The 12151-nt window shown below is 33.3% G+C and overlaps 1 protein-coding gene across 1 annotated transcript; it reads left to right on the top strand.

The window, feature by feature from the left end:
• The first annotated feature begins 2 nt into the window (after positions 1-2).
• LOC141708349 (alpha-galactosidase 3) lies at positions 3-10425 on the top strand. The gene is made up of 15 exons (XM_074511931.1): positions 3-330; positions 459-517; positions 2185-2241; positions 2313-2347; positions 2882-2985; positions 3074-3146; positions 5129-5187; positions 5281-5346; positions 5451-5534; positions 7067-7131; positions 7222-7304; positions 8015-8105; positions 8517-8575; positions 9475-9615; positions 10022-10425. The coding sequence occupies exons 1-15, from the start codon at positions 137-139 to the stop codon at positions 10133-10135; spliced, it is 1284 nt and encodes a 427-aa protein (XP_074368032.1). The 5' UTR covers positions 3-136; the 3' UTR covers positions 10136-10425.
• Positions 10426-12151: the final 1726 nt, after the last annotated feature.

Raw genomic sequence — 12151 nt, 5'->3', positions numbered from 1 at the left:
GAGGTAATATTGGGAACATCACATACACAGTACACACCCTAGCCATTATTAGTGGAGGATAAAGGAGGAGACACCAACTCGCCCTGATATAGTATTTGACTAAACATCAAGTGGACCCCGGGAACAATCCAGAGAAATGAAGAAGAGAGCAATCGTACTCCTCTACTTGGTGATCGCGTGGGGGCTAATGAGTTGCGTAGCAGCAACAAGGCTGCTGTTGCCAATTACTAGTACTAGTACTAGTACTACTGCTCCCCCATTGTTTGATCCATCCTCCAACTCCACCAAGCTGGGCCTCAACAACGGCCTTGCTAAAACTCCTCAAATGGGGTATGTCTATGTCTGTCTGTTTACTGTTTTATTCTATACTACCCTTCTACCACCATTTTAATGATATACATCCTATTTCTTTCCATTTTTAGTTTTTTATATTATTGATTTGATTGGTTTATTTATAGATGGAATAGCTGGAATTTCTTCGCTTGCAACATCAATGAGACTGTTATCAAGGAAACAGGCAGGTGCCCCCTTCCTTTTTCTACTCCCTTGCCCCCCCCCCCTTACTTCCTCATTATTTTTTTTAAAAAAATTTCAATGGATAGGATTTATATTAACTCTTGTTATATTTGTTGTTTTTTGTTATTTTACCGGAAATTTGAGATTTAAGTTTCCACGCTTGCCTCCAATCCTCGTGTAGTTAAGGACATTTAGTATTAGGATCTGCTACAATGAGCCTTGCCGGCACATTAAGTGACATTTATAAAGGTCATACCTCCATTAAAAACAACAGCAAGGAAGATAATAGAATCTTACATTAAATGTCATTCACAGTCTAATTTTAAAAACAATAGCAATTTTTTTATGAATAAAAATCAAATTTAATCAGAAATTAAAATAAATTAGGACTAAACATAATATGGTTACATGTAAATAAGATAGCAAGTTGTATCATATGTTACATTTGATTCTTTTATTAAAAGTTTATATTTCTACCCAATGACAGAACGTGCGTGCATTTTCTGGAACAGAGTAAGATTGTGTGCATCTTACACTTACGTCTATAGTAGTTCTATTAAATATTTTAGTAAAAACTTTAAATAACTTTTTATTAAAGAACAACTCCTATAATTATCTCAAAATTTTTAATTATTTTTAAAGGTTTTTAAATGACTAACGAAGTCATTACTTAAATTTTACCGTTTTTAACTTTTCATTAAAGGAAGGGCATGATTTACATGAAACTTAAAATATAGCGGGTAAGGCTCGGAAGTCAGAAATGGAAAAGGCACCATTTTGAAAAGTCAAAAGTAGAAGGGTAGCATAATAGCATCGAGAAAATCCTTATTATATATTGAATTTATTAGGTAAGTTGGAAATTTAACTTTTTTTAACAGCACAATAACAACAAAGATCACTAGCCCTTATTTTATTGTCGAAATTGTAAGTTGGATATGATATGTATAAAATATAATGACATAATATTGTTTATTTAATAACTGAATTGTTATTACATGTGGTTGTCAAAATTGGAATACTATGCCTGCCTTATTAGGTGATCACAATTCACAACCAACATTATAAATTAAATTATAGAATTATTTTGTGTGGTTCCTGAAATGCGCCCCTTGGCCCTCTTGTAAAATTGTGCTATATGGTCGAGCCGACTCAACCGCTCTATGACGATGAACGGCCAATTATTTCTGGTGCGGATGCATGGATTTTAACTGATTTTAGTTCACTCTTCAGATTTTTGTAGTAATATTATACTAAATATTTCTGATTCATTTATATGTATTTCTTGTAAAAACAAAACCTTTCAATATTTGTAGAGCAATCCAACTAAAAACTAGGATCTGCTGCCCCTTTCCGTTAAATAAGTAAGAAATAATAATATCAGTACCTGTGTTGGTACTAATAATACTAATGTCTTGACTTATTTATCTCTTCAACACACTTGACACTTCATATCATTTACTCAATACATCAGGGAAAGTCCAAAACACTTTTGTATGCCTATTGTATGCTGACAGCTGACTTGTTTTTTGAGCGTAGCACTATTCCTCATATATTCATATATTGCATAGACGTGCACTCACTCTCTTATTTGCCTTTTCAAATGGTACTTCATTCCTTCGTCAGGTACTCAGAATCCTTTCAAGAACTAATTTGTTAATGTTTTTGCAGCTGATGCACTTATTACTACTGGTTTGGCGGAGCTTGGCTTTGTATATGTAAACATAGGTATTTTCTGCTAGTATCGTTACTTTTCATCAAAAGATTGATAATAGGACTAAACACATCTCTTCTTACAGATGATTGTTGGTCTTCTATGAAGCGGAATACGGAGGTACGTTTATTGTACTTTCCCCACCTCCCCGTCATCGCCCTGTAAGGCAGAACTGCGGAAGTTGTTTCTAGAATTGTATAGTGTTTATTAATAAATGCTGTTTGTTAGGGACATGTTTGTTCTCTGGGGCTAAATTCCTAATTCCCATCTCACACATGTGCACAGCAGGCAGGCACACCACGATCCTTTGGTGGCATGTAAAATAGGAACCACTTGATAAGCGGATCTGTGTGAATAAGTTAAAAATCAAAATCCAAATTTTAGAACTGTTAAGCTTTTACTTGATAATTTCTAGGATTCAAGATCTTATTTAAACAGTCATAAAATTTACAGTATTATTTATTAGTTGAATATTATGAATTGATGAGTGTTTAATAGTAAATTTTGGGATAAAATCTATTCTTTGCCAATTCTCTGCGGAAATTGTCTATTCTCTTCTTCTACCCTTTTCCTTCCTTCTTCATGATCTTCATAAAACAATTTTCTACATCAGTATCTGTGCTAAATACTTTTGTGACTTAATTAATTGTTCAGGGTCTATTAGTCCCTGATCCAAGAATCTTTCCATCTGGAATTAAAGTTCTTGCTGACTATATACATGAAAAGGGTCTCAAACTTGGTATCTACTCTGATGCCGGGTAGGATTATCATTTTTCTCGACATTAACAACTGCAAATGCGATTATGTATCTTTTTTTCTTTTAATAGACCTAATTATGTTTTGTAGGGCTTTTACATGTCAAGTTCGACCTGGATCTCTTTTCCATGAAATTGACGATGCGAACCTTTTTGCTTCTTGGGTAAGTTTTGGTATTTGATTTCTTTTGGTGAATCTATGTAAGGAGGAATGCCTCCAGGTCCAGGGAAAGACAGTTAACTATAAAGAAAGAGAATTACTATTACTCAACTAGGAACTGATGTACTTCACACTGATATGTGCATAATTGTTGATATATATACATATGAGTTAATTGCATTTTGCAACCCCTACCTTTCATTGAATAACAAAACTATATACTTACTTTCAAAAATACAGTTTGCAACCCCTAACTTTAGACATCAAATACAATATGCATCCCTTTAACCATTTTGTTAAAAAAATTTATATTGTGGATGGTAAAATTGAAATTCAGCAAAATATTTAAATAATAATTTTAATTTTTTTAAATTAAACTAAAATTTAGAATTTCAAATTATAAAAATAATATTAATGTCAATTATTTTATTACTCAGTATAATTTTTAAAATTTTAAAATATAGATATATGTAGAAACTTTATGATTATATATATAAACATATATTTTGCTTAATAAATATATTTTAAGTATTTAGCATTATGATTAATTTAGAGTATTACTAATAGAATATAGGTATAATTTTTTTCATGTTAAAAATGTATTAAAATAAATATTTTAATTAATTTGAAATTTTACTTATTAATATTAACATCTTAATTTCAATTTTAAAACCGAAAGGGATGCATGTTGTAGTTGATATTGAAAGTTAAAGGTTGCAAACTGTATTTTGCAAAGTAGGTATACTGTTTTGATCTTAAATGAAAGGTGGGGGTTGCAAAGTGCAATTAACTCTCTCTCTCTCTCTCTCTCTATATATATATATATATAAGCAAGCCTCACTTACCCCAGTAACATAAGCAAGCCTTAGCAAGAAATGTATTATACCTTAATATGACTTTTTAAGGCATCCCTTGATTATCTTCGGTTTCTATTGAATCCCAGAGAATAGGAGATAAAACCCTTTGGGCATCTCCCCTTCCAATAAAAGCAATTATTTTTTCCCGAATATACACAGAATGCATCACTCAGGGAGTATCTGCACTATGTATTGAATAGTTGTCAAATATCCGTAATTGCTCTAATTTCTGAATGAAAATTAGATTAAAATCTAAAATTATTCAGAAGTACTGAATCTTTTAGGGTGTATAGATTGGTTAGAGTATGTTGGTCCTATGGATTGGACCTTGGATATAGCCTATAGGTTATTTATATGTTAAAGGAATATTTGTATGTTAACTGGTATGCAACTATGCATAACCAAAATATGCAAATATGCATAGCCTAAAAAGAAGAATTAGAAGTCAATATATGGAGTATAGACTGCAATGTATTGTCAAATGAACATCTCAGACCCAAAATTAGAACCCGTGCCTAATATAGACTTGATTTTGTGTAACAATTTAGAAATCTTTAGTGGTTCCATCTGCTTGCCATATTCCGAGTTATGATTCTCTGACTTTCCTCTTTGGTGACCTTGTGCTTATTATGTAATAATAATAATGGGTTTCCTACTTGGTGAAAGACAGATATTTCCTAGCTTGCTTGTGATCAGCTGTCATGGCCCAAGGAGGCTATTATTTATTTCTGTTTAAACCTTATAGCTGTAGGAGCTGTTTATAGTGTACCATTTCTTCTTACTCTTAATGAGTGAATTCCTTGTCATTACTTTACCATCTTCTCTTCCCCTCCCCCAGCCCCATCCCCCTATTTCCAGATGATATTTTTTCTGAAAAGATTTTACTTGGGTAATGCATGGTGTTACTTGAAAATATATTGTGCGATTAATATCATCGATGTCCTACAACTGTGTATCATACAATTTATGAAATTTGTAGATAGAGTTATGACAGATTGTGACCCTGTTAGACTATGCTGTTAGAATATTATTTTGACATATAGCCCCTAGGGGCTTGGGGAACAGCAGACTAAATTAAATTGTGCTCTTGCTTGACTCTCCCATTTATGTTTGATGTCATTTTATTCAGGGAGTGGATTACTTGAAGTATGACAACTGTTTTAATCTTGGCATCAAAGCAGAGAACAGGTTCTTTTACTTTTAGCCTTTTTCTAATGTTAATGACATAAAATAAAATTTAGGCAAAACACTTCTTATTTTCTTTAATTAACATTTTTCTAGATATCCTGTGATGCGCGATGCTCTACAAGCCACTGGGCGTAACATTTTCTATTCCATTTGTGAATGGTAATGTGAATTAATTACTTTGCAAGTCAGATATCTAGTATACTCTCTGCTTTATTGAGATTTAATTAAATTAAAAAAATTCCTATCATTTTGATCATTGACAGGGGTGTTGATGACCCCGCGTTGTGGGCGGGTGAGGTGGGGAATAGTTGGCGAACAACAGATGATATTAGTGATTCATGGAAAAGGTTTATAACTTTCTCGCCGATCTATTTAGTCTCTTATAGCCTGCAGCCGTTTGTTAGTGAAAGTAGCTGTGTTTTAGTGCAAACCTTTTCATGTTTTATTACTAATTTATCTTGTATGGTATTAGAATCATAATAAATAATATAAACAACTTCATTCTATGGAACTAAAAACGGCTGTAATAACCTATAAGAATGAAGAACTAATGTACTGAAAGTGTGAGTAATCTATGTTGGATTAATTTGATATTAGGTCAATCAAGTTAACTTGCTTAGAATGGAATCCTGTGGAGATATGTTCTTTTTATATTCGTTTCTGAACAGCTTGGTTTTGGCCTTGGCTCAACTCGAATTGTTTGCTGAAAAGCTTAGCTCTGCTTGTTTATCTTTGTTTTCTTGGCGGGGTTTGACCTGGTCAATTAGGAGGAACTCCTGAGCGTCTTCCTTGTTGCAAGACTTTGCCTTGACCTGACCAAGGCGCCAAAGACGTCCAACCACTAATTCATTAACCTCGCCTGTCCATCTAGGCGATGCCTTGACAACCATTGACTGAGCTAATTAGTTAAAATTGTGTATGATGATATGATCAATCACATATTGGCAGCTTGTTTATTTTAATTTAAAATTTAAATCATTCCTTTGCTTGATCTGACCTAGTAAAAAAAGTTGGGATACAATGCCTTGACAACCATTGACTGGGGATATTAATTAATAATGTGTATGATTAATCACATAGGCAGCTTTTTAATTTCGATTTACACTTATTTAAAACATCCCCTGGCTTAATTTGACCTAATGGAACAAGTTGGGATTTATCCTTCCCAAGATTAAAGGAACTAACTACTGGGATATAGCTTTGGTGCTTGGAAAGGAAGTTGATTTTTTGTTAAATGCAATTTCTTGTCACCTCAAAAAAACAATAAATATATTTTCAAAGGTAACAGTATGAAATTATAAACCACATTTATTATCAAATTCAAGTGTTAATACCATTTATAGTGTTATATCAAATAATAGTAGAATCTCATCAATGATTAATAAAACACTTTAGCTTATGTCGTACTGCTGGTTATCATATAAGTGTAAAAAGAACACAAAAAATTGTGAAAAGAAATTCAAAATAGAACACTTACCTACTGTCGTGCATCCAGCTGTTTACTACAATTTGTTTACAATTAGTTGTGTCATATACTGTTAAGCAACCTTATTTTTATTTGTAAATAAAAATATGGTGTACTGTGTATCTTGTTCCAAACAAAATTAACACCGAGATGTCCATTTCTAAATCCCAAGGACCTACAACTGGCATGGAAGTGTTTAAGCTTGGTATATAACTGACAAAATACTATACCAGGGGTTATTAGTGTTTTGGAGTTCTTGACTAATACCCAGTTACGTATACTAACCCAGGTGTACGAAAGTAGTATTAAATATATGTAATATATGTGTTTGCTTATGTCATATTATATTTGTTCAGGCACGGTATTCATGTTGCTGATCAATCATGTATTTGTCTTACTGTTACTCATTTGTAGCATGACTGCTATTGCTGATATGAATGACAAGTGGGCTGCGTATTCGGGACCTGGAGGATGGAATGGCAGGGATCTCTTAATTGTGCACAACATCATGTCCATATATCTAATCTTTTAAAGGATTTATGAATTCTTCATCTGTACTGTTCTGACAGATCCGGATATGCTAGAAGTTGGTAATGGCGGTATGACTTACCAGGAGTATCGAGCTCATTTTAGCATTTGGGCTTTGATGAAGGTGTTTTCTTTAAATTTCTCTCTGTTTTACTTTTACCCGTAACAGCTATGTTCTTTATATGTTTATAGCTTGCTCATATCCACTGACTAATTTTTTTTTTTTTTTTTGCAATTTTAAGTTTTGATCAACCTTGTCGAAATTGAGACTTCCAAATCTTTTAAGTAATGGCCTATACAGCATAAGAACTAGCAGAGGAGAAATAGTTTCTTACTTGCTGCAACTGTTTCTATGTTGCTTTCAGATAGGAGATTTTGAAAGTCTCAGGGATGCGATAAAATGATATTATTATTATATATAGCACTAGCCTTACTTTTGTGGGATTGTATACTAATACATTTCAATAGTATGATGAATAAATGAAGAACTCAATTTTTAATTAAACTAGAGCTTATAGTACGTATTATTATTTTATTTAAGTCAATTTTGTATTTTTCCTCCATATATTGCCGTTTATGCCACATTTTTTATAATCATCCTATATCCTTTTACCTTAGTCATCTAATATGTGCTCAACCTTCTATGTTTATGTGTTTACTTTAAACTATTTCTCTTTATCACATATTTGTCATGCTCGCACTTTCCAGTTTATGTTAGTTTAGGTTATGACCTTGTATTTGGTTGCCAACTATATCTATTATTTGTCCAGGACCACTTTCTTTCCATCCAATAGAGACGTTTAAGTTATGACACTGTATCGACCAACTTTGCAGGCTCCCCTTCTAATTGGATGTGATGTAAGAAACATGGATCGAGAAACGTTAGAAATTTTATCCAACAGGGAAGTCATTGCAGTAAACCAAGGTAATAAGATTTCCTCCATACCTCAATGGGTTAATGACTTAGAGTGTCTGTGCGCAGGCATGTTTTTTGTGTAGTATTTCTTTCCATCTAGTCCGTTGTAATTTTCCACTCTTTTAACACCTCAAGAACAGATTTAAGGAGCAAGGTGTGATATGTATATTATGTGTGTTAACATAGCTCCTTGTTCAAATGTTAACTTCTGATTAAACATTGAGCATGGCAATCCGTATCTCTATCAGACATGAGAGTTGGTACACTGCCCAGAATTTGGTTTGAGTCTCATACCAGTTTAGTTTAGAGTGCTCCCTTAAACAACTTAAGATATTACGAGTCGTAGTCTACTATGCTATTATTTGTGTGTTAATGGTTATATGCATGCCTGCTTACCAAGTGAAAATATGTATTTTCCAGATGAACTTGGGGTTCAAGGAAGGAAAGTTAATGTTACTGGAATAGATGATTGCCAACAGGTTCTTCTATTGTGATCTTATCTATGTCACTTCAATTGAAATTTCAGCAAAAATTCTAATATACTTAAGTTTGTTACTGTAGATAACATACAGTTTATATGTGTTGCCCAAATTTATATCTTTTGAACTAATCTTCCAGGGTACCTGTGTTGATAAATTTTCTATATAGTAATAAATTTATTTAAGAAACAATACGAAAAGGTACCTAACCCAAAATAATAAAGTAAATAATAGTTGTAAATATTAATAAGAAAGGGATCTCATTTGCAATATAAACATTGAAAACAGAATACAGAAAATTTTTATGATTGTGAAATGATTTTAGGCGGATTCTAGATTAGTTTTTTGCAGTTGACTGCTTTCATTTATGAATAAAAGTTTCAAGGCATCATCTGTCATCATTATGTTGAGATATGATACTATAATCTTGCTGATCCTATGTGATTGTAATTCCAGCCTCAAGGATACTGATTGATGGGGCTGGCCTTAAGATCGCATAAGATCAGCAAGATCATATAAGATTGCATGTGCCCTTTAAATAAAATAGTGAAACTGTGTGATCTTTAATTAATGTTAATACTGAGCGAAACACGCTAGAGTAGTTGAACTTTCTCAATAAATTCATTATGATCTTTGGGGAGGTTATGGAACTGTTTGTGGAGCAAGTTGTTTTTTAACTATCAGGGAAAAACTCTTTTCGTGATGTTCGGGTCTGTTTAGTATATTGGAAAAGTGATGTTTTCCTTTTCCTTGATAGAGAGACAATTTAGTAAACGTATTAAGGTGGCGTGAACTCCTAGCTGGAGTGATAAACGACATAGTTGTATTTATACCAACATATGAATACAGGCAAGACACTTCCTCCGACTTACAAAGAAACCTAACTATCTATGATTTAGGTATGGGCTGGTCCTCTATCTGGTAATCGAGTGGTGGTTGCCCTTTGGAATCGGTGCTCGAGAGCTCATACTATTAAAGTTACATGGGATGTGCTTGGAATCCAATCATTTATCAGCATGTCAGTAAGGGACTTGTGGAGGGTGAGTAACCTAGACTGTGCATCATAAATTTGTTCTATGGAATAATTTTAGATTCCAGTACACAAGTAAATTTAGAAGACAAAAAAAACTTATTTCCAACTTCCCTCGACATGGGAATTCTCCGTGAGTTGATCATTTGATATAATTACAAACTAGAAGTTTTTTTTGGGGTGTACATAAGACATCTCGATACATCACTCTCAGGTTTTAGTTTTGTTTTAAGAGATTCCTGAAATTTGAAGTTGAAACAGTATGATTTCTCAAGTTTAAGGGTGTGGTAACCTTGCATCTAAATAAATACATATTTACATTTATATTGGGTACATAGCTCATATGTTGTACTAATTAGATTTGATCTTTTGGTGCTTTAGAAGACGTGGCCTAATATCTTTTAGTTTGGTTTCAGCACCAGGATGTCTTGGAGAACGTGATGACATCATTCGCTACTCGAGTAGATGCTCACAGCTGCGAGCTTTTCCTTTTTACTCCTCAAACAGTAACTCTTCACTCTATTGCCTAAAAAATGTTCGGCTAACTTTCTTGGAAGGATGGTCAAAGCTTTTGGCCGTTAAAAATTAGATTGTTGTACCATTATTTATACCCGGCTTCAACATTATTGGTAATGGATGTTTCCAATTGTTTCGCAAGGTGGCGGTGTTTGTTCCAAACATTACAAAGTAAAAGGGTGTTTGTTGTCCCCTTTTTCGCCACAACCTGAATTCAGAATGCTCAACATATTGCATTGTAAAGTTTTCAGATTGGTACATACTATGATATTGTGAAAATTTGAGTCATATCTTTTTGCGACTATTAATATGTCTACATGTAAAAATTTAATAGAATTATGGTTGGAGCTCTCAGCTTGAATTCGAGTAGATAATAGTCCAAATACGATTTTGAATATTTACCAAAATGATGGCTAGAACGTGAAAAATTGATGGAGAGAATGTTCTGTGAATAATTTGAATAAAAGAATAAATAGTGTAATTTTAATATGAATTAAAGTTACGGAATCAAAATACAGTTGAAACTCGATGAATTAATATTTGTTAAAATAATAAACTCGTTAAAATAATATTATTTTTGCTATCAACACAATGGACATGGTTTATTTTACTTCTCATAAAATAATAAATTTACTAAAAGTATTTATTACGTTCATGATGAACAGAATAGTATGTAAAACTATGTATTGGGAAGAAATGAAGAAGACACGATAGATGAGAATAGATCTGAATATATTAAAATGACTTAATCATGAAGTAAGTCTGTTACAAGAGTATTTATATTAATCTACAAAAACATTATATACAGAATGCTATATCTAATTATTCTAACTAACAACTATCATTTTGATATAAGCTATTGTGAATACAATCTGCGATTAATACATATAATCAAACAAATGTATGCCTGAGTAAACGAAATCAAACGGAGGAAGAAAAGATATAAACAGAAGAGAGATCCTCGAGTCCAGTTGAAACTGTCTCCTTAAAACTATTTCGCCTCTCATCGTATGTGCGAGTCGATAGCCTCCAAGGATAAAACGAGGTAGCGGCGACGTTACGGATAACGAGCACCTTCAGCGAGCTTGAACGGGTACGAAACTATCACCGAGAGAGAGAGTTTTGTGTTTAAAGGCGAATATGTTTTTGGTGTGTCTAACCCTAACGCCTTAGAGGTGTTTATATAGGTGTAGATAGACTTGTGCGCTACTCTTTTCCATAATTAAATATCATTAATTATGGAATCGGTGTAATACTTGCAAACTACTCTATTCCATAAATAATCTGAAACAGAATCAGATTAAATATATCAAGACATACACCATATCAATTAATCTGAAACAAAATCAAATTAATTTATACCATAATATTTGAGCCAAATTCTAATGGAAAATAATAATTTCCATTATTAAGAGAATATCATCATATCTCACACATCTTTTAGTCATAATGCTCAAAAATATGACTTACCAATATGGGACTTATACCCATATTTTCCAACAATCCCCCACATGGGTGAGATTGGTGATCTTAGTAGCACACACCAGACAGACAGACAGACACGGAGTTTGACTTGGTGATAGTTTCTTCGATCAGATATAGCATACGATAGGTAGAGAATGCTCCTTGAACCTTCGCTCGAGTAAGCATACCGACTTTACTGGTAGACAGTAGATGTGCTTTTCCTTGAACTGTTCGACCGTTTGTGTAAACGATGATATACTTATCACTATATCGTTTCTGACTCGTTCAGCTCTCATGAGTATGTCCATTTTGGCCATGGAACATCGTCCTGGTTCTGCAGAAGTTTCTAAAGAATTGTGCCTCGCAATTCTCCTTTGAAGCGGCCCCACTTCTCTCCCACATAGGTGATCTTTATCTTATAGAGTAACCCGCGTTTACTCAACTGAATTCCATGCGTTCACTCCTGAGCTCCATGTATTCATCAAAGATCATTAAAAACTCAAAGCTTAACCTCGTACCTTACGGGTCTCACTGTTTCCTCATCATAGGAACAGGCCAGGGGTTAC

The sequence above is a fragment of the Apium graveolens genome, chromosome 2 (assembly GCF_009905375.1).
Source record: "Apium graveolens cultivar Ventura chromosome 2, ASM990537v1, whole genome shotgun sequence".
Taxonomy (NCBI): Eukaryota; Viridiplantae; Streptophyta; class Magnoliopsida; order Apiales; family Apiaceae; genus Apium; species Apium graveolens.
This window is presented reverse-complemented; position numbering and strand designations above follow the sequence as displayed.